Source organism: Anoplopoma fimbria, chromosome 11, assembly GCF_027596085.1.
Source record: "Anoplopoma fimbria isolate UVic2021 breed Golden Eagle Sablefish chromosome 11, Afim_UVic_2022, whole genome shotgun sequence".
Classification (NCBI taxonomy): domain Eukaryota; kingdom Metazoa; phylum Chordata; class Actinopteri; order Perciformes; family Anoplopomatidae; genus Anoplopoma; species Anoplopoma fimbria.
Window position 1 is genome coordinate 1,096,111 of NC_072459.1, and position 27,870 is coordinate 1,123,980.

At 41.6% G+C, this 27,870-nt stretch overlaps 5 protein-coding genes across 6 annotated transcripts in view; 2 read left to right on the plus strand and 3 right to left on the minus strand.

The window, feature by feature from the left end:
- Window positions 1-516: 516 nt before the first annotated feature.
- Window positions 517-4,990, minus strand: slc25a19 (solute carrier family 25 member 19). The gene is made up of 7 exons (XM_054607408.1): window positions 4,861-4,990; window positions 3,490-3,643; window positions 2,802-2,957; window positions 2,538-2,708; window positions 2,093-2,276; window positions 1,869-1,999; window positions 517-1,341 (listed from the first exon to the last, which is right to left on the minus strand). Exons 2-7 carry the CDS (start codon window positions 3,619-3,621, stop codon window positions 1,135-1,137), a joined length of 981 nt encoding a protein of 326 aa, XP_054463383.1. The 5' UTR covers window positions 3,622-3,643; window positions 4,861-4,990; the 3' UTR covers window positions 517-1,134.
- Window positions 4,991-6,023: 1,033 nt separating this feature from the next.
- Window positions 6,024-9,671, plus strand: mif4gdb (MIF4G domain containing b). 2 transcript variants are annotated; one of them, XM_054607927.1, is made up of 6 exons: window positions 6,024-6,334; window positions 6,703-6,808; window positions 7,572-7,681; window positions 7,943-8,098; window positions 8,522-8,614; window positions 9,432-9,671. In XM_054607927.1, the coding sequence occupies exons 2-6, from the start codon at window positions 6,730-6,732 to the stop codon at window positions 9,657-9,659; spliced, it is 666 nt and encodes a 221-aa protein (XP_054463902.1). In that variant the 5' UTR covers window positions 6,024-6,334; window positions 6,703-6,729; the 3' UTR covers window positions 9,660-9,671. The 2 variants fall into 2 exon arrangements, with proteins under 2 accessions (XP_054463902.1, XP_054463903.1); XM_054607928.1 differs by lacking the exon at window positions 6,024-6,334 and adding an exon at window positions 6,526-6,603.
- A 14-nt stretch (window positions 9,672-9,685) lies between these two features.
- On the minus strand, window positions 9,686-13,523 carry mrps7 (mitochondrial ribosomal protein S7). The gene is made up of 5 exons (XM_054607926.1): window positions 13,453-13,523; window positions 12,267-12,458; window positions 12,098-12,161; window positions 11,840-12,007; window positions 9,686-11,762 (listed from the first exon to the last, which is right to left on the minus strand). Exons 1-5 carry the CDS (start codon window positions 13,494-13,496, stop codon window positions 11,541-11,543), a joined length of 690 nt encoding a protein of 229 aa, XP_054463901.1. The 5' UTR covers window positions 13,497-13,523; the 3' UTR covers window positions 9,686-11,540.
- A 172-nt stretch (window positions 13,524-13,695) lies between these two features.
- LOC129098816 (ADP-ribosylation factor-binding protein GGA3-like) lies at window positions 13,696-21,623 on the plus strand. Its single transcript, XM_054607923.1, is given in 19 exon segments — window positions 13,696-13,770; window positions 14,184-14,268; window positions 14,356-14,431; window positions 14,510-14,608; window positions 14,700-14,823; window positions 14,893-14,996; window positions 15,471-15,551; window positions 15,684-15,821; window positions 16,743-16,824; window positions 16,913-17,038; window positions 17,144-17,198; window positions 17,200-17,393; window positions 18,360-18,442; window positions 18,536-18,675; window positions 19,179-19,228; window positions 19,231-19,464; window positions 19,543-19,712; window positions 19,882-19,992; window positions 20,224-21,623. Coding segments are annotated over 19 exon segments (2,103 nt in total). The 5' UTR covers window positions 13,696-13,730; the 3' UTR covers window positions 20,335-21,623.
- Window positions 21,619-27,870, minus strand: part of nup85 (nucleoporin 85) — a 6,943-nt gene continuing 691 nt past the window's right edge. Inside the window, exons 2-19 of the mRNA XM_054607924.1 lie at window positions 27,702-27,792; window positions 27,440-27,596; window positions 27,240-27,310; window positions 27,107-27,150; window positions 26,731-26,800; window positions 26,494-26,615; window positions 26,254-26,388; window positions 25,720-25,842; window positions 25,473-25,604; window positions 25,228-25,334; window positions 25,030-25,113; window positions 24,867-24,932; window positions 24,523-24,674; window positions 24,298-24,415; window positions 23,835-23,935; window positions 23,089-23,240; window positions 22,477-22,578; window positions 21,619-21,870 (exon numbers count right to left, since the gene is read on the minus strand). Of these exons, the coding sequence (XP_054463899.1) occupies window positions 21,772-21,870; window positions 22,477-22,578; window positions 23,089-23,240; window positions 23,835-23,935; window positions 24,298-24,415; window positions 24,523-24,674; window positions 24,867-24,932; window positions 25,030-25,113; window positions 25,228-25,334; window positions 25,473-25,604; window positions 25,720-25,842; window positions 26,254-26,388; window positions 26,494-26,615; window positions 26,731-26,800; window positions 27,107-27,150; window positions 27,240-27,310; window positions 27,440-27,596; window positions 27,702-27,792 (1,926 nt within the window). The 3' untranslated portion in view covers window positions 21,619-21,771. The remainder of the gene's footprint in view (window positions 21,871-22,476; window positions 22,579-23,088; window positions 23,241-23,834; window positions 23,936-24,297; window positions 24,416-24,522; window positions 24,675-24,866; window positions 24,933-25,029; window positions 25,114-25,227; window positions 25,335-25,472; window positions 25,605-25,719; window positions 25,843-26,253; window positions 26,389-26,493; window positions 26,616-26,730; window positions 26,801-27,106; window positions 27,151-27,239; window positions 27,311-27,439; window positions 27,597-27,701; window positions 27,793-27,870) is intronic.

Sequence of the window (27,870 nt, forward strand, 5' to 3'; positions counted from 1 at the left end):
TAGGAAACAAAAAACTGGAATTTGGACTTTAGTTTGTCTGTTAGATTGACGTGTTTAAATGTAACCACAAGGTGGCCCAAAACATGTGAAGCATTCACAGGAGGCGCGGTAACGTAGGTGTTACATACGTTGAATTGATTATTATAATATATGATTCTCCTAAAGGATGCCTTGTGTTTGAAAATGTATAAAACATGGTTTGCCATTCAGAATTCTTCTTTGGCTCCTGAGAATGAAACAGTTTTTTGTTTCAGTTGAAAAGAGTTTGATTAAATTAACAAACGTGTGTGTGTGTGTGTGTGTGTGTGCGTGTGTGTGTGGTTCTCCTCCTTCAAAAAGTCCCAAGTCCTTAACTTTGGGTCCTAAAAAAGTCATAATGCACTTTAAACTGATTTAACTGCAATCTGAGGGGACCTGAGCAGTCGCTGCACAGTTAAATCCTTTAAAACACACACACTGCTGTCAGTGTTTTGCAAACATTCATGTATCCTCTTGACAAAGGACCAGGCAGACAACTCAGTTATTAGAAAAACTTTTATTAAAAATATATTTACCTGAAGGTGTTGGATAAACATGTAGGACACACAGACACTTTTAAGAGCTTAACTTAGAACAAACTACCTTTAAGCTCAGTGTGTTTTCACCTACAGGCCACAGGAAGCAGTTTTTCCCACAACAGTACAGAAAAGAATAAATAATACACAAGAGTATTACACATTCGACCACACAAACAAAGCATATTTTGCAGAGTACTCATCTTCCAGTTGAATGACTAAGCGTCAATAAAATGTGAGTGAACATTGGCAAAGTTAAGAATATGTCAGAGCTTAAAATGTGCAAAGTTCAGTTTGACTATCTTGTTATAAAGCCAGCATCCATACCTTTTAGAAACCCCTAAAATATTAAAGACATACAAAGGAAAGTCACTGATTATACAACACGAGGTGGAACGACAGCAGAACACGAATAAAATGAGGTTATGTTCTCACATCCTTCCACGTAAACACAATAAAACCTCCACCCAAACGTTGACCCAGGGGATAAATGTGTTCAGTGCAAGCGAAGGAGAAGAAGAAGAAGAATGGTCGATTTCTGATGTGCGTGATTGTTCCTGTGTTCCTTCTTTTCCCTTCACTATCTGTCTTTGGTGAGTCCATTTGTTCTCCGTTTCTCCTTGAGGTTACACATGGCACTGAGGAACACCTCGTACCAGAAGAAGGTGAAGCCCGTTGAGAGTGCAGCCTTCAGAAGGCTGGGAGAGAGGCCTTTGAAGAAGCCTCGGACGCCCTCCTCTTTGGAGATTTGAACCATGCAGTCCACCAGACCGCTGTAGCTCCGCACCTGCACGTCAGAAACCGGACAGAATACTTACATGTATGAGCTACATGTATGTTTACTGATCACTTTTAAAGCACGTCTGCTTCTGGCCCCAACATATATATATTAGAAATGTTGACCCCGTATGAGTTCCAAAGTCGAGGCTGAAAACTAAAGGCGACCGTGCTTTTGCCTTCTGGACCCCTCGGCTTTGGAACGACCTGCCTGAGGAGATGAGGCTTTAAAATCAGTCATCTCTTTTAAATCACGTCTTAAAACATGTTTACAGAATGGCTTTTATGTGATGTCGTCGCTTTAATGTTTCGTTTTATTGTTGGTTTTACTATCTTATCTTATTTTCATTACATAACATTACTATTTTATGTTTATTTTATGTATTTTATTTATTTTATTTTATTTATTTATTTTATTTATTTTATTTATTTTATTTATTTTATTTATTTTATTTATTTTATTTATTTTATTTTTTTATTTATGTATTTTTATTTTATTTATTTATTTATTTTATTCTCACTTGTCGAGGAGCTTACCTGTCCAAACTGAGCTCTGGCTGCCTCAAAGCCGCCCACCTGCAGCCTCTTCTTAAAGAGGTCAAAGGGGTACGTGATGGTTTTGCTGATTATTCCAGCTCCACTGCCACACACCAGGCTTCTCAGGTGACCTTTAAGGGGAAACGTAGGAAGACATACAACATCAAACTGTGATTACATCACACGCTTTATGTGTTGTAATAAACGCCACCATCTCCACGGACCTCCTGAGTTTCCAGTTTCTTTGGCCGGTGGAGTCAACAGTTTCTTGAAGACATTGTAGAAGAAGAACTGCAGCCCGGCGTACGGAAACACCGCCATCAGCGTCGGACACAGACCGCGGTAAAACGTCAGTGCGCCCTCTGAGCGGAACATCGTGGACACGGCGTGACGCATGTTGCTGTACACCTGAGAAGGGAAGTTAAACACCAGTCAAAGATAGCAATGATATCCTGGTTTTTCAGTATTTCCCAGCAGTAATAACAATAGTTCCTCAATGGGACAAAGGGACAGGAAATGGATGGATTAAACAACTACAACTTGTTTCATTTCATCACATTGTCTTGGATTTCAGTACGAACAGGGGCTGTCCAATAAAATCAACTCATCAAATCCATTTAAACAAACTAGCAGAAAAACTCTGAGGTGAGAAGTTCTAAATCCTTCCACCTTGGTTTCTCCCTGAGCAGCGAAGCGTGTCCGCAGAGTGTCCAGAGGCTGGCAGACCACCGTAGCAGAGCACGCAGCCAAACCGCCGCATACGAAGTGAACGCCCGCCGTCTGGCTGTCGTACAGCGTTGACTTGTGGACCGTCTCCGTCAGGAACTCAAAACTGGCAAACTGCAAAGCAAACATACGCAATTATTTCAAAAACATGTAAATGCATATACTCCTGTTGTCAGGTCGGTTTGAAAAAGGGTCACAGGCTTCTACCTGGACGGCCCCGAAGCAGATGGAGAGCAGCTGTGCGGGGACGTGGCCCTTCCAGAAAGCAGAGAGGCCCTCCTCTGAATAAATGCACCGGGACGCCTGAAAGATTCCACGGTACTTTCCCTCAGGCCTCTGTGAAGACACTCGCTCAATCTGCAGCTGAGTGGAGGAGAAAACAGAGAACAGCAGTATCACACATGAGAGCTCAGCTGCTGGAATATGAAGCTAAACTAACTGATGATTGTTGTACATTTAATCTACGTTAGTACTTTGTGTGGCTACAAATACACTTTAATATACTGGTTACTATATAAGATAGGACATGTACAGGATTACAGCAGCAAAGAGGACAGTGCAAAACAAGAGACATAGTAAATAAAAAAAAAACACAAGATCAAAATAAGTATTATAAATAAGCAAATGAGCAATAAAAAACTGTAAAAAACAGTAAAGAACAGTAGAGAATCCACAGTAATATTATATATACAGACTATTATAAATATTGTATTGCACAGTGTATTAGTGTATTAGTGTCATGTGGTCTGCTGTATTAGAAGGAATATATATAATATAATATATATGAACATAAAAGAATATGAAAATATTGCACAATCATTATGGTACGATGTATTTAGCTTTCATTTAAATATCTTAAAAACCGCTCACAGTGAGTCCTCTCTCACATAATTACCTGAAATCTGATTTTAATCACGTCAAACGGGCTGATGAGCACCCGGGTCACCATCCCAGCAGCTGACCCAGACAGGGCGGCCTCCTCTGGGGAGCAGGCTGAACCCTGAACCCCCGGGTTGTAGCCCACCATGTCTCCTCAGGGTCTGTTAACACTGCAGGGAAGAAATGCAGAAATACAGAATTGTGTTATGAAAACAGATTGTGTGAGTCATGATATTACTTTACAAAACCCTGAATATTTTGGTGTCTTAGTTAAGTAAAAGTACTCATACTACAGAGTAAAAGTACTCATACTACAGTGTAAAAGTACTCATACTGCAGAGTAAAAGTACACATACTGTGGAGTAAAAGTACACATACTGCAGAGTAAAAGTACTCATACTGCGGAGTAAAAGTACTCATACTGCAGAGTAAAAGTACTCATACTGCAGAGTAAAAGTACTCATACTGTGGAGTAAAAGTACACATACTGTGGAGTAAAAGTACTCATACTACAGAGTAAAAGTACTCATACTGTGGAGTAAAAGTACTCATACTGCAGAGTAAAAGTACTCATACTGCAGAGTAAAAGTACACATACTGCAGAGTAAAAGTACTCATACTGCAGAGTAAAAGTACACATACTGCAGAGTAAAAGTACTCATACTGCAGAGTAAAAGTACTCATACTGCAGAGTAAAAGTACACATACTGCAGAGTAAAAGTACTCATACTGCAGAGTAAAAGTACTCATACTGTGGAGTAAAAGTACTCATACTGCAGAGTAAAAGTACTCATACTGCAGAGTAAAAGTACTCATACTGCAGAGTAAAAGTACACATACTGCAGAGTAAAAGTACTCATTTGCAGAGTAAAAGTACACATACTGCAGAGTAAAAGTACTCATACTGCAGAGTAAAAGTACACATACTGCAAAGTAAAAAAAGTTCATTGCAGAGTAAAAGTACACATACTGCAGAGTAAAAGTACATCATAACAGAGTTTTTTTACACATACTGCAGAGTAAAAGTACATTTTACATACTGCAGAGTAAAAGTACTCTGGATCTACTTGTATTCATGTAGAATGTCTTGCAAACCCAGATGTTTATGCACAAACACACCAATAACACCTTCATTCATTCATTCATGTGTTCTGGACTTTGTCACACATTACCTTTGATGTGCATTCAAGAATCAAACCTAAACTTTTGTAAAAGCATCAATATGAAGAGAAAATAGCATTAAATATAATAATAAAGCATGCAACCCTCTGTGGGGAGCTCATGCAGTCCCAACATGTAGAGGACATGCAGGGGGACCTTGAGGCTAGCTATGCTAAGCTAACACCAACAGCAGAGCAGTGAGACAGGCAGACAGACAGACAGGTACCTCACACAGGAAGCCTTCATGCATTAAAGCCCAGCAGCAGCACCGACAGCCCGACAGCAGCAGCACCGACAGCCTTCTGCTGCTGGGTGGAGTTCTGCAGCATTACTTCCGGGTTAGACAGGCTCAAAGATGAAACATGGCGACAAGATGAGTCCCCGCCTCCCTTCACGACACCACAGCATGAGGGAGGAGTCCTGGGTGGTTCTTCATTCTTTTAACAGCATAAATGGATGTAGAAGTGAGAATGTGAAGCTGTGAGTTGAGTTTAATGTGTAGGTGATTTACTCATTAAAGCATAGGTAAAACAAGTTTGCATAACATTATGTTAAAGATGAAAAACTGCAATTAATTCATGTTTTCAGTCACAAAAAAACTCATTAGTATGCATGAAACTGCTGTCATTGTATTTACCTGGAATAAAGATAAGATAATATTATTATTATTATTATTATTATTATTATTATTATTTTTATTCTATTTTTATTTTATTGTATAATATGTGTATTTATTATCTGTTTCTATGTAGTTGAGCTGCTGCAACACCCGAATTTCCCCCATGGGGATCAATAAAGGAATATAATAATCCTTTATAAAGGAATATAATAATCCTTCCTTTATAAAGGAATATAATAATCCTTTATAAGGAAAATCCACAATGACTAAAAAAAATATCTTATAAATACAGACAGAATAATAATAATCCTTTATAAAGGGAATATATATAATCCTTTATTAGTCCTGCAGCGGGGAATGTACAGGATTACAGCAGCATAGATATAGTGCAAACAAGAGACATAGTAGAAAAAAATAACCAAGTATTTTAAATAAGTAAGAAAAATAAAAAAATCCACAATGACTAAAAATAAATATATATATAATTATAAATACAGACAGAATAATTATAGTTATTGCACAATAAAGTCAATATAAAACTTTATCATGCCTATAAAGTCAAGTCCCCCTTCCAGCCATTCAATAATTTTTTTTGCAACTTACTATCATTTAATTACATTATTAATAAACATATTCTTTTAATTAATCCTACTTTGTTTTTCAAATAAAATCCAAAAATCATCGTGTTGTAGTTGCGCCGTGTGGCCGCTAGATGTCGCCGTTTCCTGCTCGGATGAACGGGATTACCCAGAGCCGCTTAACGAGAGTCACGTCACCTCCGCTCAGCAATGGCGGCCGCCGGCTCGTCTCCTGACACTGCTATGGGACAAACCTAGCGGCATTTACGACGATACCGTTAAAAACAAGATGTTTAAATGAAGCAGGAGTGTAAATGCGTGTCGTGGCTTCCAGAATAGAGACGTCACGGTTGATACAGACGCGAACAGACTCTTTTTAGACGTTTTTACGGGTTTGTTTTTCCAAAGAGCGGCAGGGACTTCTCTTCTCGCGATACTTCGTCTTTGAGCGGTCAGCGTGTTCTTGCAGCTGAGCAGCAGAGCAGAGCGGAAGTGCATTTCAGGTAATTGTTTTCTTTATTATTTCATCAATATTTTGCTGTTATCTCATCATGTCACGTGAGACACACGTCAGCAGTCACGTGGGCATTTAAAAGTTGCATGTGAATTAGCATGTGGCTAATGCTACAGCACTCCCTGCTGCTCTGGGGGTTTGGTGACCTTTGACCCCTGCAGGCCCCTGTAATCCCCTCTATCCCCCATCAATGGGCAGGCTGATGACAGTGCAGGAGCATTGTCCTGCTGGCTGTTACAGCGCTTCAGACAGCTCAATGTGTGTGTTTCTGCATTTCTGTCACATTTCTGTCACATTTCTGTCCCTTTGTGAGGCTTCTGTAATGCATAATAATAAAGTGTTGTCTTGTCTTTGCAGCGTGTAACTTGGGTGCTACCTTCTGTGATGGAAAACACAACTGATGACTACAGGATCCAGTCTTTTGACCTGGACACACAGATGTTGCTGAAAACAGCCTTGAAAGGTCAGCATAAGATAAGATAAGATAATACATACATTACATTACATTACATTACAGTCATTTAGCGACTTCCAATAAGTGTATTCAACATAGGTATTCAAGAGAACTACTAGTCACCAGAAGTCATAAGTGCATCTCCTTTCTTAAACAAGCATCTTAAAGCATAAACCAGAGCAAAAGTAGTCAGAAACAAACTAACAGGAATACAATAAGTGCTACAGAAACAAACTAACAGGACTACAATAAGCGGAAGGCTCAGGGTGCAATACTATAACTATAATTATTCTGTCTGTATTTATAAGATTTTTCTCTTAGTTATTGTTTTTTTTTTTTCTTACTTACTTGTTTAAAATACTTGTTTGTTTTTTCTACTATGTCTCTTGTTTGCACTATATCTATAAAGGATATATAAACTACATTACATTACATTACAGTCATTTAGCGACTTACAATAAGTGTGTTCAACATAGGTATTCAAGAGAACTACTAGTCACCAGAAGTCATAAGTGCATCTCCTTTCTTAAACAAGCATCTAAGAGCATAAACCAGAGCAAAAGTATAGTGCAGAGGCAAATTACTACGAAAACAATAATTGGAACAGACTAATACGAATATAATAAGTGCAGCGAACTCGTGCAGCGAGTCCTTGATTAGTCCCGCAGCGTGTTCCTGTCCTCTTATTACAGCAGCAGCTCAACGTTTAATCGTCTTCACAGCGTCTCCTGCATCCTCTCTGTGTGAAGGATAAATGTTTCGTTTCTTTCAGATCCAAGTTCAGTGAACCTGGAGAAGGTCTCCGACATCATTGTGGATCAGTCTTTGAAGGACCAGGTTTTCAGCAAAGAGGCCGGACGCATCTGCTACACCATCGTTCAGGTCCTCACTGTTTTACTCCACGCTGTGAAGGCTGGAGTCTCTTTCACAGTGTTTGTTGTTAGTGTCTATGATGGAGACAGAGACGGAGGGATTTCAGGAACCAGAGCAGAACTTAAACATCTCATTAAGTCTCTTAACCCCCTTTCCTTATTAATGCCTAACTGCTAGTTTACACTCACTCAACAGGAGGCTCTCGAGCCAGCCTCCCTGCATCGCTGTGTTTCCTGACTTTTTGTTCTTGTTCTTGGTCCACTCGTGCAGGCCGAGGCCAAGCAGAACAATGGGAACGTGTTCAGGAGGAACGTGTTGAACCGCCTCCAGCAGGAGTTCAAGAAGCGCGAGGAGACGAGGGGCCGCTCGCTGCAGGAGTGGGTGTGCTACGTCACCTTCATCTGTAACGTCTTCGACTACCTCAAGGTGAGTTACTGAGGCTTTCCTTTTGTCATAATCAATAAACAGAGCACTGTGTTAACTCTGGATGAAAGCAGCTGTAAAACGGCTTGAATGCGTTGTGTTTGTCTTTGATCGGTTGATCTCATGCTGCTGCAACATCTTGAACGTCTTGTTTAGAAGTGTGGTAATATTAGTGTTTAACAAGTCAGTGGTGAGCCTGGGAGGTGTGGCCCCTCAGGTAACTCTCACAGCGACTCAGGTTTCATCCGTCACAATGGCCACTGTTGTTTTGCACAGGTCAACTCTCTAACAGGAAGTCAGCTCTCATGTCTCACTTGTGTGAAAGGGAAATTAAATGACAGACTGCAGATATGAACGTTTTAGTGGTATTAACTTTAAAGACAGTCCGCTGCTGTAAGCGCTCTGTGTGTTTGTCTTGACGTCCAGGTGAACAACATGCCGATGGTGGCTCTGGTGCATCCTGTGTACGACTGTCTGATCAGACTGGCCCAACCAGACGCTCTGATGAACGAAGAGGAGGTGAGAGACAATGTCAAGTTATTCCTCCGTTTGTTCTATTCATTCCATTGTTTTTCAGGAAACTCTTTTTGGGTTCTATTTTATTGCTAGATATCCTGCATGTGTGTTAATTGGTTTTCACACCCCTCCCGTTGTCTTGGAGGCGGTTGGCTGAGGTCGGAGGGTCGTTAGCTTCATTAGGCTCACCTGAGTCCTTGAGCTATAAATGCTGACCTTGCGCTCACTCTGTCTCCCTCATTATGTTTGACATCCAGCCGGCCTCATTGTCCTCCACACACACACACACACACACACACACACACACACACACACACACACACACACACACACACACACACACACACACACACACACACACACGCCACACAGCCATGCCTTGTTTATTTTGCTGATGAGTGATCCACACATTCCACTGTTCCTCTGAGTTTACATTAGTTTGAAGCATAACCTTGAATGGTCTCCTTCACATTCACTGAGCCGGTTTGGGACTAATGGGGTCTCGTTTGAGATGAAACCTGTTTGAGGTTAAATCTAGTTTTATAAATCATTATAGATACCAAGTGTACAAAACAGAATCATCCTTTTCTTTCTAAGATCACATTGCTCTAAATGGATACAAACATTCAAGAGAAAAATGAATGACTGTAAATGAACAAGATGGAATAAAATAACATTTTTATTCCAGAATATTCTCTTGAAAATATAATATTTCATCTTAATTCAAAAGAAGACTTGATACTTTTTTCAAAACAATACAAAATGATATTGAATATTATTATTATTATTATAACATCCTCCTCCTCCTCCTCTTCTTCAGGTGGACTGCCTGGTGCTGCAGCTGCATCGCATCGGGGAGCAGCTGGAGAGGGTGAACGGCCCGCGGATGGACGAGCTGTTCTTCCTGCTGCGGGACGGCTTCCTGCTCCAGGAGGGCCTGACCTCCATGGCCCGTCTGCTGCTGCTGGAGATCCTGGAGTTCAGGGCCGGAGGCTGGGTGCTCAGCGGCACCGCCCACAAGTACTACTACAGCGAGATAGCCGACTAGGATCGCTGGGTGGACCAAGGTGACGAGCAGCTGTTTCTACAGTTACGTTAGCCACACTTCAAAGACCTTGGATACCTCTCCTTAATCACCCGATTATAAAACCAGCAGCTTTCATGAAGGACATCGACATCGTCCAGGAGAACATTGGAGGGTTTTGAGAAGATGGAGGTTCATAAACTGTAAAAAGCCTGTTTTTGATTTGGCTGGATTGTTCCCTGCGTTTGAGATCCTTACGGAGACGCGTTGCCGTGGATGTGGTTTGTGCAATAGTTCACACGGCGCTGAAGTTAAGTTAACGAGGTTTAGCCACATTCAGGTGCACTTTGTTTTAAAAGAAGCTGAAGATATTTTTTATGTTTTTTTTTATTGATCTTGCAGGCATTCCTGATTTTGAAGAAGCGTTTCAAAGTCCAACTTATTTTTTACTAAATCCAAAGGACTCTGAACAGACATTCCAGTAAGATACAAGCTGATTGATTTGTTTTTGTTGTGTGACCAAATTTAATTGAGAATCAATATTTTAATAATATAGTTGACCATTTTTTTGTGTGGAATTGACTTTTACAAAAGGTTTGAGTTGCTGTTCAGAGCGATGTTCTGCCTCATTGTAGGATTCCTGTTTCTGTTTCTGTCGTAACATGAGGCTGTTTTAGTTACATTCATTGATGCGTCTTCATTCAGGAACCTTCTTTTAGTTTCATTCTTTGTTACATCTCCACTAACACAAAAAAGACCAAGAGCTTAGTTACATATTCTAACTTGTTTCTACCGAAAAATCAATCGGATATTCAACAAACTTCTGGATTCAAAAGATTCATTTGTCCAACAACTCGTGCCAACATTTTCTTTTTTTTTTGGATTACCCATTTTAGAATCGTACATATCATATTATTGGATTCTAATTATTGATGCATTTATTAAATTAAATAGCAGGGTAGCTGGAAATAATATTATTAATCTGAATCCTAGTAACTAAAGTTATCAAATCAACAGGTTGTGCAGTAAAATGTACAATATTTACCTCAAAATTGTTCTTCTGTGAATGTGCTTAGTTACTCTCACCTCTGCTGGAGGAATGTTTATCCTCCATTCACATATAAACAGGAGCGTCTTAAGTATACAACCAGTAAAGAAGTCATTTCCTCTGAGCTCAGCACCACCAGCACTGGTCACTCTCCAGTCTGGAGCTGGTTTCAGTTTCACATCCGAGTCTGTTTAACGTTTGTTGACACTCAAAGCTTTACAATCTTTAACCAGAGCTGTGCCTTTAGATCAGACAGACGAGCATGGAGGACAAATGTCCTGGGGTAAAAAAAATGTACATCTCTTTGAAAGAGAGTACAATATATAATATTATATATATATATATATATATAGATTATATATAGTATAATTGGCAGAAAGCTCCACCTCCAATGTTAAAAAATAATTGAGTTAAAAGCCCAGTCCTGGTCAGGATTTAGGAAACGTGTTTTATATTTCCACAAATACTTTTGGAGGATTTCAGTTGAAGGTTTTTGATATTTTTCACCAGCTTCAGACCAAGTTAATGAAACAAACGTGATTTATTACACGGATCCTGAACAGTTAAATGAGTCCCTTAACGACCTAATAATCTGTTCTTATATTTTATTACTGTTGCAACATTTTTACATTTCTCTATTCCATTTTTTTATGGTTGGGTTGTACATTTAATGACATTTAGATTGTTCTAATAAATCTTGGAAGTTTTCCCTTAATGGTGTCTGTATATTGTACACAATGCAGAGAGTGACAGTCGTCCTGGTCACCCTTTATGTTTCACTTTACAGCGTAGTCCTTCCAACAGGAGGATCTTCATGGCGTTTGTATTTACAGCAGCGTGTCCAGTCTGGTTTCTTCCTACCACCAGCGGTAGTGGGCGTAGGCTCTGTTGGCTTCGGCCATCTTGTGCAGCTCAAACTTCTTCTTGATGACGTTCCCCTCCTTCACGGACGCCGCCAGCAGTTCCTGGGAGAGTTTCTCGTACATGTGCATGCGTCGGTGTTTGTTGTCCCGGCACTCTTCGATCATCCACTTCATGGCGAGGAAGCGGCGTCGGTTGTCCGATAGAGGGATGGGCACCTGGGAGGAGAATATAATTAGACTTTATGTTTATTCTTAATAGATCTACAAGAGCATTGCTCTGCCTCATCACTCACCTGGTAGTACTTTCCACCTTTCTGTATGCTGGCCAGCCCGACGACAGGCTTGCAGTTATCCAGAGCCTGGTGGAAAATGGCGTAGGGGTTACACTGGATCTCCTCCTTCTTCACTGCTGGAGCTTTGTGGTATTTCTCCACCTGTTTCCTCTTTATGCTCTCCATGGTCTGGAGGTAGAGAGAGGAGGTTTTGGTTACTCGTATACTATTAAGACACACAGCAGATCTTTGAGCTCCTCTTTGTGTTTGCTTTCTTACGTCTGTCATGATCTCTCTGGCCAGAGTCTTGTTTCCGTCCGTCATTATCATGTTGATGAACTTACTGAAAAGCAAAGTCAAACATTAAACATATGAACTCCCAGATGCAAAGCTTGGACTGAAGTCGTGACTCCCTCCTGCAGAGAGCTGAGGTGTCCGTTTGTCGTACCTGAGGACGGGGTCGCTGAAAACGGAGCTGGTGACTCCGCTGGTTGCGGCCTTGATGGGTCGGAGCGCTTTGAGCTCCCGCTGCTCCTTCTCCTCGGCGCTCAGCTCCGTCTCCGGTGTGACGTAGGCCTCCCTCCTGACCTCCGGCTCCAGATAGTAAGGGTTGTATCTGCTCCATCTCACCAGGAACACTCTGCCAACAAAGGACACACCAGAGTTTCACAAACTACTCGAACAGCTTTTTGTGTGTCAGGACGGGAGATCCATTTCTAAATCAGCAGTCTTGATAAGTCGATCTACAGAAAATGAATCAGCAACAATTCAGCAGTGATTATTAAGTGCAGTAGACCGAACCAGATAGTGTATTCACTGAGAAATATTCTGGGCATTAATTTAAGACTAAAAAAGAATAACTAAATCGTATCATTTTTAGATTTCACGTGTTTGAAGGACCGCTGGAATTAATAGTTAATCAACAGATAATTAGTTGGTTATTGTTCATTAGAATTTGATGCTTTTTTATCATTGTAAATTAAATATAATTGTTCGGACACAGTTGAAGATTCCCGTCAGTATCTTGCTTTTTCTGCAACATTTTATAGATTATTAAATAAAGAAAAAAATGATTATTTTTAGATGCTATAGTGTAAATAATTTACTGACTGAATAACAAAAAGCTTCACACTAGTGACAGTAGCAGATCAATAATAAAAAAATAATGATTTTGATCTCTATAGAACCTTTAATACATTAAATGCAGGTCAAAGTGATTCACAGAAGAATAAATAAATAAATACATTTTTTAGAGGCATAGGAAGCAATAAAACATACAAAGCTGTTATAAAGTAAATAAATAAGATAACATATTTGAAATAACATTAAAGGACACAACCAAAATAATGAATTCAGAATCACAGAAGAATAAATAAGATATTTAATAAAAACGAGGTTCTTATTCTAAGAGAAAAGCTGATAAAACATTAAATAATTAAATAGCTTCTACAGGACAAAGGCAGGAACTGTCGTAATGTTTCTATATTCTTGATAATTAACATCATATTTATCATTAAATCATAACTTACATAGTTTAATCCTGAGTTGCAGTAAACAGAACATAAAGCTCCGTCATAAGAAACGCACATAAAACAACCTTTCCTGCGTTAGTTCCTTTAATAAGTCATAAATACCTCGGCGTCCAAGGTTTCAATAATCCGGAGATGGAGGCCGCCATCTTGAAAACGTGAGCGTCAGTCAGGACCCCGCGTAGGAGCCGCTGCAGCGCCTGCGTGAAAAACACCTGCAATCAAACCCAGGCGCTCCCTTCAGCAGATTAAAAATATAAAACCAATGTGATCATTTATTTTACAATGAAACACACTGGTTTTTTATTTTTAAATCTGCTAAAAAAAAAAATAATAATTGTGATCCCATGGATGTGGTGACGTCACGCGCTGTTGTGAGTGCTATGGCGTACCAGGAAGGGGAGTCGCTTGAATCCTGGCTCAGTGAGTGATTAATCTGCTTTATGCATGAATAATGTTGATGATCAGCTGTGTTACATGTGTGCAGGGAGGCTGCTGCAGGGAGGCTGATGGAGGAGATGATGATGGAGGATCCTGCAGCTCCACAGCCTGCAGGATGGGTGGAGATCCTTATTGAAACCAGTGCATATAACCAGTGACAGCTCAGTGTGTGTGCATGGGGTGTTTAGAGAAGCTCTGCAGATGTTTACTGCTCACAGCTGGAGAGAAAACAGATTGTTATGAATGAGCAGCACTGTGTGAGTGTTTGCAAAGAGGAAGACAGATGACAGTTGCTGCATTGTTACGTTGAGCAATCCTCTCAGGGAGCAATGTTCACAGCAGGGCGTGCTCCTCACACACACCGCTTACTGTGCGTTCATGTGTCTGTGTGGCAGATAAAGCCACCCACCCGACCAACAGGCAGGAGGACTGGGAGTACATCATAGGCTTCTGTGATCAGATCAACAAGGAGCTGGAGGGGTAAGTCTGCCATGTAGATTTGCAAATCATTTTTCTTTTTTCCAGATTAAAAAACAAGTCTCTCATCTGGTGTATTTCCTCTTGCAGTCCTCAGATAGCTGTGACTCTGCTCGTCCACAAAACACACTCGCCGCAAGAATGGGAAGCTCTTCAGGCTCTGACAGTAAGAAATGATTCACCTTTATATCAGCAAACACCGTTTCCTTTCTTTCTCTAAAGCTGAACGGTGTTGTGTGTGCAGGTGTTGGAGGCATGTATGAAGAACTGCGGGAGAAGGTTTCATAATGAAGTCGGAAAATACAGATTTCTAAATGAGCTGATTAAAGTTGTGTCTCCAAAGGTGAGCAGTCTGCAGATAGGTTTATATGAAGATCACGCGTGCTGTATGTCCTCCCATCACGCCTCTTTTTTTAATCGTCTCCTGTTTCCAGTACATGGGTGACACTGCGCCTGAGAAGGTGAAGCTGAAGATCGTGGAGATGCTGTACAGCTGGACGGTGGCGTTTCCAAATGAGACCAAGATCGGTGAAGCCTACCAGACGCTGAGGAGACAAGGTGTGTTGAGGTCAGGTTAACATAATGCATGAGAGAAGACATCTTTATTATCCTCTCTCTGCTCACCAGGCCTCGTCACACACGACCCCGAGTTACCTCTGGACAGGACTCTGATTCCCTCTCCTCCGACGCGACCCAAACATCCGGTGTTTGACAACGAGGACATGGGCAAGGTGGGAGAAAAACATCACTCCTCTCTGAATCATTTAAGATAAGATAAGATAAGATAATCCTTTATTAGTCCCGCAGCGGGGACATTTGCAGGCTTACAGCAGCAGAGAGTAAAGTGCACACAAGAGACATAGTAAAGAAAGACAAGATAAAAAAAGTATTATAAATAAGCAATAAAAACAGTAGAAAAACACAATAACTGAAATATAATATTTACAGACAGAAAAAAACTATTTTAACTATTATTGCACAGTGTTTTTATTGTCATGTGTCATGTGGTCTGCTGGGAGCAGAGCTGGTTGTGTTTGTGTTTATTCATTCCAAAGAATTGAAAGATAAGATTCCAAGCGGGGAATTTGCAGGCATCATCACTGAAAGTTTAGCAGAAACAAATTGTTTTAGGTGACACTAGTTTGTCCATCTAGCAGTGAGTGAGGTCGGTGTATAACTGTGTTTGTGTGTGTTTGTGTGTTTAGCTGCTTGCTGAGCTTCTCCGGAGTAAAAATCCAGAAGACCTCCAGGAAGCCAACAGATTGATCAAAAACATGGTGAAAGAGGTAAGAGCTGCATTATCCTAATAAACCGTTGTATTACATATATTTCATATTATATAATATATGTTGAATATGACAGGACCACCTTCATGTGTGTTTATGTGTAGTAACAGTGTGTGATGCTGTTTTTGTCAGGACGAGGCTCGAGTGCACAAGGTCACAAAGCGTATTCACACTCTGGAGGAGGTGAACATCAACGTCAAGCTGCTGACGGAGATGCTGTCCCACTACAACAAAGACAGCTCCACCGCCTCCGACAAGGATATCATTAAGGTGTGTGTCCCGTGTCCACACACACACACACACACACACACACACACACACACACACACACACACACACACACACACACACACACACACACATATATGAAATGGTCAACTTATATCAGATCTTTAATCTAAAAGGAAGAAACTGGAATATTTCCCCTCTAACAAACAGGGAAAACACAACTTTTCCAGATGTAGGAATACTTTATTCATGTCCTCTTCTCTATGTTTAAAAACTCCCTCTTGTACAAAACATTTAGATTTTGTTCTAGTGTCTAATATTGATGCTGGACTCGTCTAAAGTCACCCAATCAGCTCTAACTCAACTCAACACAATTCATTTCATTTCGTTTCCGTTCAGTGTCTTTTACATTCAAAGGAAGTCAGAACGGTGATCAAGTAAAGATCTTTGTGCAGTCAGCATCCTTACATGATTTGGAATGTTAAAGTTCTATTTTTTTTATCATTATTATTTATTCTTTACTAGGGACAGTGCACAAAAATCAACCTTTCAGTTTCCACCTCAATGTAAATGTGCCAGAGTTTGATAGAGAGCCAATTCAGTCTCTAGTCCTTTGGCAGGTTATTACAAATTGCTGGTCTTATATTATCAATGCAATGCTACAGCAAGCAATATTCTACAACAATGTACAGCACAATAATAATAAAATACAACAGAATATACAAGAACAATACAAAAGTAGCAGATATGTAAAAACATAAGGGCATTTACGGCAGTTTGCAGGTTTGGTTTGCTCTCTAGTTTGTGCTTAAAGGTCAAGATATGAGTAGAAGACGCTCCAGTAGCTCAACAGATATAAAATGATTTGATCGTCTAAAGTTATTTTAAATGTTTGCATTGTTAAAATACCAACTCCACAGCTGCTTTATAACTGTACGGCCCCTCCTTTGTATTTCCTCCCAGGAACTCTACGAGCGATGTGACAAACTGAGGCGTGCTGCTTTCAAAATGGCCACTGAGACGGAGGACAATGACACCAATTTAGGTTCGTTGTTTGGTCATTTTTCTTTTATCTGAAGAAGACATCTTGGCCAGATTTCCCTGTGTGTAATCTGTAACCTTTGCCTCCTCAGGTGACATCCTGCAGGCCAGCGACGACCTCTCCAGGGTCATCAACGCCTATAAGAAGATCGTGGAGGGGCAGCCCATCAACGGGGACAGCGAGGAGCCTCGATCCTCGGCCGCTCACAGTGAGAGCGGTGAGAGGCCTCCTATAGTTCTGCTCTCGTTTCTCCATCTAACATGAATAAAGGTGATCGCTTCATGCTCCAGATATCCTGTCTTTGTGTCTCATCTTCACTCAGCAGAGACCACGGACACACTGATCGACCTCGACGACCTCGACACGCCGAGCCCCCCAGCCCGCCCCGCCTCCCTTCCAGTGCTCAGATCTGGTCTCCACCGATCTCACGGCTCATCCCATCCCCGTCCTGCCTCCTCCGCCCAAACGCCTGGCCGGCTCCCACGGCAGTCAGAGCAGCAGCCCGAGTCACCCCCCCCTCGACAAGGCCTCCACCGCTCTCTCACTCCTGGATGATGAGCTGCTGTCTCTAGGTAACGTGGTAACTTTGGTTCACCAGCATCTGAAAGCTCACTAAAAAATATGACATCATGTTTAATCCGGAGCAGTAACTTCCTCGAGTTTCCACTGGTTGCCTGGCAACTGCTCCCATCGTAGAAAATGGTCCTGCACACACTGTGTCCATAGCGACAGTCTGCTATAAAAAAGAACCGTCAGTTCAGACCGTAGAATTAAGTAATTGACCAATCAGAATCAAGCATTCAACAAAGTGGGTATTATCAACCTTCTCATCTAACTTCGCTAGGAAAGAAAGCTATTGATTTAAACAGGCCCTATTATGATATATTCCGGGTGCATATTTTTATTTCCAGTTCCAGTTCCAACATGTTTACATCGTTAATGCCCATAATCCTCCTTGTTTTTCTCATCATTCTGTCCTGCAGCACCTCTTCTCACCCTCTCCCTGAAACGCTCTGTTGTAGCTCCTCCCTCCAGAAAGCAAAGTCTGCTCTGATTGGTCAGCTAGCCCGCTCTGTTGTGATTGGTCAACGTTTCACATTTAAAAAAACTCTTCCTCCAGAACTTCAGCTCCGTCTCTCTCTTTTGTTGTTTGAGGGCCAAACTAGCCGGAAGGAGTTTAACGTCACTTCCGTAACATTATGACCTCATACAGTTACATTATGACCTCATAAAGTTACAGAAGTGAAGGAGAGAATTCAATGGAGCCGTTTCAGGCAGCTCAGGAGCTTCTGAGGGGGAGGGTAACTCCTTTTAGGCGTGGACTTCAGGTTTTACACTCTAAGGACCTTTAACATGTACAAAATGATATATAACACACTAAAGAAGAGGGAAAAAGTGGAAAACCATAATAGGGCCACTTTAAAATAAAGAGATGTGAGAGTACTGAAAAGAAAACCTGGACACCCAGCTAAAGTACATAACAGTATTAGAGATAAAAGATTTTCTTTCTTTTGACAAATGCCTGTATCTTCTTCCAGGACTCAACGACCCCCCTACCTCTCTGAGCAGCCAATCAAAACCCAAGTTGAACGAGTTGTCCAATCAGTGGACCTCCTTACAGGTAACATGATCTGTTGAACCAAACCACAGCTTGTTAGTTAATATGTAAAAAGGAGAGGGTGAATTATCTTGTGTCTCCTCGTCTCCTCTGCAGGCTCCGGCTTCAGGTGTGGATTTGTTCGGCAGTTTAGCTTGTTCAGGTCCAGCTGTGCCTCCAGCTGTACCACCTGCTGCCACAAACAGTCTGCAGGACCTGCAAGACCTGGCCATGATGGGCTTCTCAGATCACAAGAGGTACGCAGTCATCTCTTTCAAATCACTTCTTAAAACACATTTTTTTTTCTTTGATTTCTTTGATTATTTTTTATTTTATTTATTTTATTTATTTTATTTATTTTATTTCTTTTATTTCTTTTATTTATTTTATTTATTCACACTTTTATTTCATTTTATTTCTTAGTTTAGTTTTATCCTATCGATTGTTTTTATTGTTTCGTCTATTGTACTGTTTTATCTTTAACACCTTCATTTGTCTAAGCTTTCTTTTGTTTAATTATATTATTATTATTATTATTATTATTATTATTATTATTATTATTATTATTATTATTATTATTATTATCCACAGTGTCAGTGTTCTCTAACATTTTGAATGAGAGTTAACACTGTATACAACCGTATAATTGTCTCTTGTTATGCCCTTCTTTGTAGACATGTTGACAGTCTGAGGATTGATGTGATTCATCATTCTACAGTACTTTAAGGTCTCATAGCGATCTAACAACTGTGATTTTCAGTTTGTCCGTCCAGATGTCAGCCAGAGGAAGCAGCTTTGGGTTTCCTGCAGCCCCCCTCCCCTCATTCCGGCGCATGGCTCTCCCTCCTCGCCTTCTCTCCTCCAGGCAACGTTTCCCGGTTCTCCTGCTCTGTCCCACACCAAAACCCAGAGTCTGAGCTCGGCCCCCGGCAGCCCGCTGTTCCGCTCTCTGTCCCCCTGCCACCTCCCCCTCCAGGGCAGCCCGGCCAGAGCCGCGGACGTCTCCCTGAGCAACGTGCACGTCCCTCTGGAGGCCATCAGACCGAGTGAGTGGGGGGGAGAACAGGGAGGGATGGTGGTTGACTGGTTAACAGACAGATGATTTAGATTTTGTTCCTCCTCAGGTAAAGTGCTGCCGGTGACGGCCTACGATAAGGACGGCGTTCGCATGCTCCTCAACTTTGCATCAGACTGCCCCCCCGGCAGACCCGACGTGTTGGTGATGGTGGTCTCTCTGCTCAATACGGCGCCGCTGCTCGTTCACAATGTGGTTCTGCAGGCCGCCGTGCCAAAGGTAGAGACGGGTGTTCCTCTGTTCATTCATATGTTGACATGTGTGTGTTACTCTCCCTCTGCTCATTCAGCAGAAACTCTGTAGGAACTCAAAGGTCGACTTGAAAAAAATGTGAATTCATCCTTTTAATAAAGGCCTTAATATGCACACTTCTTTCATCCTCCACCAGTCAATGAAGGTGAAGCTGCTGCCTCCATCAGGAACAGAGCTGGCCCCGTTTAACCCCATCCTACCGCCAGCCTCCATCACCCAGATCATGCTGCTGGCCAACCCAGCAAAGGTAGGTGTCCCAAAAACACTGAAGGACATAAACACACAGAGAATTTCAGAGCCACAGAGCTTTAATGCTGATTATGCTAAAAGATCTGTGTGTGTGTGTGTGTGTGTGTGTGTGTGTGTGTGTGTGTGTGTGTGTGTGTGTGTGTGTGTGTGTGTGTGTGTGTGTGTGTGTGTGTGTGTGTGTGTGTGTGTGTGTGTGTGTGTGTGTGTGTGTGTGTGTGTGTGTTCACAGGAGAAGGTGCGTCTGCGCTACAAGCTGGCCTTCACACTAGGAGAGCGTCTGTGCAACGAGGTCGGAGAGGTCGACCAGTTCCCCCCACCAGAGACGTGGGGTCACCTATAGAGGTGTGCAGCAGGGACAGACCGGTTCATGCTCCATGAAGGGGTGTGTGTGCGTGTTTGCACATCCATCCCAGAGAGAAAAGGAGGGGAAGGAGGGGGATTTCAGCTGCACTCCACCTCACAGCTTCACATTCCTTACAGTTGTTCATTTCTCCTTTGTCCATTGATATTCCAGGCAGTGAGAAGCAACAGCAGAAACTACAGTTGTGATAATACGGTGCTTGTATACCTTTCTGCAGCTAACAAACTAAAGATAAACTCTGGCTAAGACAGCCGTGGTGTTTACGGCTCGATGGTATTAAGATGAGTATTATAAGGGAGATGATTATAACCGATTTAAATGTGCTATGAATAAAGAATCCATGAGAGCTCAGCTCCTGACGGACGTGATGGATGCAGTATCACGACATTGCTAACCTCTTTAGCAGAGCTGAAGATACAACAGCTGTGCTTTTATTTAAATGACTCCTCTGGCAGAGCACTTTCTTATCCCACAGAAAATATACTTGAATATATACAGAAATTTGAAAACAAGATCCAGTAGATGTCCTAGACTGGAAGAAATATCAGTTTAGCAAAAAGTACAGATTATTTCAGACATCTTTAAATGGTTACTTGTTTATCAATTATACTAGTAAAATAATTAGTGGACAAACTATATTTTACTTTTTGCTGTAAAGGAAACAAACTGCATTGAAGTTGGTTCATTTTAATCATTAATACTTCATTATGTTTGAGTCAAACTCTGGTTTTATTTCATGTGATTTATTTATGTGAAAATAAATGCAATGTGATTGTTTGCTTTCCAGTCATGATTTCAGCAGTGGGTTATTATATTTCTGTTCTATGCTTTAAGATATTTACTCCTATCATTGTCAGTATTTGGAGTATTTATGTCTTATTTATTGTTTTCTGTTCCGTAACAGTATTTCAGTGCATCACTGAACCTAGATAATGTGAACTGAAAAACAAATCTGAATTCAAATTTGGTGGCTCTAAAGGGAGATCTGTCAGCAGTGAGACTGAGCTGAGAGCGGAGCTTCATAAGTCAGTCGTGCCAGTCCTCCCTTAGGTCCCTTCTCTCCTCTGGGCGTCCTCAGCTCGTCGTACGGGATGTACAGAGGAGGAGCGTGTTTACTGTACATAGTGTGTAATGTACCTATCGTTTGTTGTATGACAAGTTATGTGAACACGTGACGTGTAGATTTCAGGAGCGCGTTAGGTCTGTACATACTGTATGATGTGCCATTTGTTCGCTACATGAAACAAATAAATACTTCTTTCAATGGATTTATGAGGTTATTTTACTTATTACAAGTCACAGTTTAGAGCAACAAACATCATGAAAAGAGTTTTATTATCAAATAGCACATTTTGGTAACTTTATATACAATACAAAAACAATGCTAAAGAAGAGTTTTCTTTTTAACGTCGCCATTCACGCTTCCACAGTTCCCTCTTTGACGATGGCCATGGCCAGATTCCGGGCCAGGGCGAGTCTCAGGAGCTCCACTTTAATCACCTCTATGTCTTCATCCTGAAAAGAGAAACACTCACATAAGAAGTGTGGAGGAGTGTATGTCTTTAACATGAAGGGAAACCCTTGTATGGCTAATACGAGCTAGGCAATGCATCATGGGGGAATTGTTCTCTAGTTTACCTTGAAGTGGAAAACTCTTCAAACTGAAGCACCACATCTACATCAATACAACACTTTCACTGGGGGAAGAATATGACATCAGCAGCAACTGAACACAATGATCAGCATCAGAGAAACACCTGCTGCTGAGCAGGATGAAGGCTGTGTGAGGAGCTGTGTGAGGAGCTGTGTGAGGAGCAGGATGAAGGCTGTGTGAGGAGCTGTGTGAGGGCTGTGTGAGGAGCTGAGGATGAAGGCTGTGTGAGGCTGTGTGAGGAGCTGTGTGAGGAGCTGTGTGAGGAGCAGGATGAAGGCTGTGTGAGGAGCTGTGTGAGGAGCAGGATGAAGGCTGTGTGAGGAGCTGCGTGAGGAGCTGCGTGGAGCTGTGAGGAGTGAGGAGCTGTGTGAGGAGCTGTGTGAGGAGCTGTGTGAGGAGCTGTGTGAGGAGCAGGATGAAGGCTGTGTGAGGAGCTGCGTGAGGAGCTGTGTGGAGGAGCTGCGTACCTGCGCGGGCTTGTCTTTGCTGGGAGCTGTGGTGTTCAGAGAGGAGGTGAGCTCCTCCAAACAGAACATCAGCTCATGGGTTTGGTCTGCTGAGAAGATCACCTGAACATTCAGACAAACAAAAAGCCACCTTTTAGTTTAAACAGTCCACAAAAAAACTACAGTTCCTCTTTTGTTTATTTGTATTCTGTCCCCACATCTAACAGAATAGGTATACTGACAAAATAAAATTGACAAATAATGAAAAAGGAAACAATAAGATAAGATCAAATAAGATAATCCTTTAGTAGTCCCACAGCGGGGAACTTTGCAGGATTACAGCAGCAGAGTCGAATAAATAATAAGAAATGTACAAAACAGGATCAAAACAAGTACGATAAATAGGTAAACACACAGTTAACTGTAAATAAATTGGTACAAAAAATGTTATAAAACACCAATAACTATACTATTATATAAATGGACAGAATGATTATGTTAATATTGCACCGGTTATTTATATTGCACGGTGATCTGCTCTAAGACTTGGATTTGAGACCAGTAATTAACAAATGCATAATCAGTAGAAGACGCGTGTTAATTATCCATGTGATGATGTGCACGGTGACTCACCTCTTTCTGCTCCAGCAGCGGCAGGGCGTCGGTCAGCAGCGTCATCCAGAAGCTCCGGGGGGCGATCTTGGCCGTCATGAGGGAGAGGAGCAGCTTGGCCGCCTCGCTGAAGCGCTTCTCCCCGTACAGCTTGTGGAACTCACGATACTTCCCTAGGAACCAAAATAGAGAGCATCATTTATAGGTCAACACTACCGAGCGCATGCTGACATAGATGTAATCTGCTTTTACTAGACAGGTGTGTCTCTTTGGACTTTGTGTATGTGCATGTCACTGTGTTGTTTTTCAGTGAGTTAGATGAAGCACCTGCAGAAATGACTGCAACATGATTTGTCTCTTTAGTTTTGTCAGCATCAGAGAAAACTATAAATGTGTGATATGAGCCTGTATGGAGGAGCTTCAGCAAGATTAGTATATAGAGATCTTTTTACAAACTAAAAGAGTTACGAACTGTACATGAAGTCATATTCTACACAAAAAGCCTTTTATTAAATGTACCGTTCTGGTATCTATAGGAGGTTTTTATAAATGGTTCATCTATTTTCTCTGATATTCTTCCAGTATGTCACGCTGTCACATGCTGTTACATAAAGCAGCACATAGCTTTATTTATCTCTGTGCACTCATGTGACTGCCTAAAAGAGACGGTAAGGGAAGACAGTCTGTCCGGACTGATGAGTGAATTTAACATGCGAGTCACAAGGTGAGCAGAGATACAAACTGCTGTTCTGTGTTTCTGTTCATACCAAGGAAAGTGAGCCTGTCGCTGAGCAGCATCGCTGGACCCAAGTTGTCTATCAGGTCCAAATCAGAGAAGGTCCCTCTGGTGCAGTAGTCCTGTAGAAACCTGACACACACACACACACACACACACACACACACGCACTTTTAAAACCACTTGGAAAGAAAACAACCTCAAGTGCTTTCACAAGGAGAACAGCAAGCTGCAATTTAGACCACCAAACCACATGTAATTATTCACTCTGTTTTCTGTTTCCTGTAAAAGTCCATCCCAGAAAACATACATCTGACAAACATAAGCAAGCAAGAAGCTTTTTGTTGTCTTCAAGTGTGATCAAATAAAGAAATATCATCTCACAGCATGCCCTTCAGAGTCCATGATGGAAACAGTGTAAAGAGAACAAGTTACACCTCTCTCTAATAAGCCAAAAAGTCTTGCAGAATAAGTGTGTTTTTAAGGGAACAAACCTTTCTGAAATTAGTGTTGCAAAGGCAGCGTCTTTGGCCCTGATGCTCCAGGAGAGAGCAGAGCCCAGTCTGTTGTTCCTCAGGGCTCGCATAGCCATGATCTTACAGATACTCCGCACTGGATGAGGACAAGAAATGAAAGGTTAAACTCCCCATCACATCAGGACAAACACACAACTATAGTAGTGTCTGTTCGACAGGCGGGTACTATGAAAGAAGTGCTACCTTGCTCTGACATTTGCCTCTGCTCACAGATCCTCAGCACCTTGAGGGCTTTACGCTCTGTGTCCAAAGTAACACGCTCAATCTGCAGCTCCAGGTAGACACGGCCAAACTCTGGGCAGTGGTCGAAGTAGTCCACGGCCAACTGCCACAGACTGAACACACACACACGTTTCATATAATAATACAAAATAATCAGCATTTGCAAATCCAAAAGTCATGTGTATCAAGACTGAACAAGTCTTCATACTTTGTGTATATCGAAACCCTTTAAATAAACACAGTAATTTAATACACTACGTCATTTCTACACCATGAAGATAATTAGAATATTTAAATAACCGTACCTGTGATGAGTGAAGAGACCAGAAGCGTATTCTAACAGGAGGAACTCTCTCAAGTTGGAGCCGAAGCTGAACACACACACACCAGAATGACATGATAGATGTTAGATGAATAAATTGTGCATCTTGTGATTAAAAGTGTTTGCATGTACAAACGACTCCTTACTGTAGATTGTGAGACTGAAGGAGTTTGCAATGATCCAACAGATCTGTCAAATGGGCCACAAACCACCAGTTGTTGAGAGCAATGCTGAGGAGACATGTGGAAAAAGAGTTCAAGTTCAAACACAAATGTGGCTTGTTTGTACTGTGTGTATATATATATATATATATATATATATATTGATGTAATTCTGCACGTTACCTGCAGTCCTTGATGACCTGATGGATGTCAAACTCAAAGGCAGCCAGTAGGATGCTGTCCAGAGGCTCTGGGACGCTCCTCGAGTCCAGAAACATCGTCAAGCATGACTGCAGAGCACGCACACACGCACACACACGCACACACACACACACACACACACACACACACACACACAGTAAATACCAGGCATCTAGTAGCAGTGAACATGAATGCTGAGCGGTGCAGCAGCAGTTAGTGTAGTGTACCTGTGCATAGTAATGTAACTCAGTGGGTTTGACTGTGGGGTGGCTGAAGAGCAGTCTAGTGACCAGGAAGTGGTACCAGGTGCTCAGTAGGTCCTTGTGATCCAGCAACGTGTCTTCATCCCCCACTAGGATCTAAAAACACATGAAAAAACAATCTTAAACAGGACTTCTCATTGCTTATACTATAGCTGTAGTTTTTCATATTCCAGTAGATGGAGAGCAGAGAGGGTCTGCTGAGGGCTCTGACCTTGCAGATGATCTCCAGGTGTTGATTGCTGGCAAACGAGTTGTCCTGCAGGCAGCGGTTCACCTCGTCATGCCAGTGTCTCCACTTCACATCAAACTCTGTCAGCGTCTGGTTGCCACCAGGCTGATGATGGTCATAGAGAGTTTAAAAAAAAAAAGATTAAGAGCCTATATTGGTTGGTTCATGAGCTGTTATTAAGTTTGAATAATGCAAAAGTCACCTTGTGTTTAACAACATAAACCGTATGTATGGTATCTGTGATGGTTTGGATCTGGTTTGACTCTATGCTGTAAATGAAGGTGTCATTCTGCTTAAGTATTTTAAGGTGTTACTTGTGCATAAAAAGAAGCAAGCATTCATATTTGGGATTTCTGCATAAATAGTACTCTTCCTTGTGTTTTAAAAGTAATCCCACTTACACTTCAGATCAAAACATTGTGTGACATAATTCTGGCTAGCAAGATTTTAGGATATCATCTTGCCAGGGCAGACTAAAGCTACTCTATGTGATAAACCCCTGAAAGATGATCTTACATTGTAGAATGGCATCTTGCTGAGCAACGTGTCCATCAGCTTGTACATGTTCCTGGCAGCAGGGTGCAGGGTGGCCTGCTTCACCAGCATCTGTCTGGCTTCTTCCAACCTGCCCTGCAGCACATAGCTCACCACCTGCACAGCACAGACACAAAACATGTGATAACGGAGATTTCACCCTCAAAACCAGGGCTAGGTGTCCATGTAGCTTGTAGACATTTGTGTGTGTGCTGCACCTACCACATCCCAGTAGTCGTGGTGCTCAGCAGGGCTCTCACTTTGCAGCACTTCTCTGGCCTTCTCATCCACATCAGCCTTGTGTAACCTCACCCAGTCTAGGAGGTGGAGCAACAGGGAACCCGCTGAGGACACAGAGACACACACATGTCAAGTCATACCATGTATTATAACATGACTTGAAGTCATAACATGTATTCCAAAGGGAGATAACAACAATCACAAAAGTCAAAGTCTAACCAGGAGCAGCATCGATGAACAGCACTTCACACAGATTCCAGATCAGTTCTATGGCCAACAGAATGGACACCTGTAACACCAAAACAGAGGCTGAGGTTAGGACCGTGTCAAAGGAAACTAAATAATCTACAAGTAGATTTAAATCAAAAATAGATATTAATTCCTCTGCATTAGCACCTTATCAACATTTGTCCAATTACCTACCGTAGCTAATGACTCAGTCCTTGTTATCATAAATTATGCAAAATAGTTATGTGATACTATATTGTCGCAATACCAATCAACTAAATTGAACACACGTGTTCTTGAATTACTGCCTAGCTGTACTCAGAATCTAATAAACAGATTGCATCCTGTATTTGCATTATGTTCATACCTGATTTCCATATTGCGTGGCTACTTCTGCATCTTTTGTAGAAACTGCAGAACAGAGAGAAATGTGAATTTGATTATTTCAGAATATTTACAATGAAGACTAAAATATTTAAATAATATCTAAGAATTCTAACCTGCGACTTGCTGAAGCTCCTCCATACACGCTCGTATCACAGATCTATAGTTCTTACTGATGCTGACGAATCTAAGGAGCAAGATAGAGACAAATCATGATATCCAATCATTTATGCAGGTTCTTAATCTGCCTTTAATAACAAAGGTTTAAGTGAAAAGCAATACAGTGACATGCACAGAAACAGAGCCGTCGCCTTACTGGGGTTTTTTGTTCTTGCTGGGGAGGTCCTCTCTAATCGTCTGCAGGCCAACAAAGATGTGATGGGACTCATTGAAGAGTTTGCGTAAGATGGGGGAATATATATCCTCATCTTTCCTGACTTCATGGATGAAGGAGCAGCCTGATCCTTTAGCATCTGAAATAAAGGACAGACACAATTACAGAGTGACGTTAGAGAAGAAGGGAGAGGGCAGGAGAGTGTGAAAACATAGAAGAGACTTCTATCAATATCTGAACATACCTGAGGCTTTGTAAAGGGTCTCATACACAAGGATGTCACCTGGACCCCATGCAAATCCCAAATGCTTCCCAGCACTGGCTGCAGGAATATTCTGCATTTAAAGAAGAGGGACAAATTATACATCCAAATGGAAAGTTTAAATTAAATATCGACTCATACTGTGTCCTGA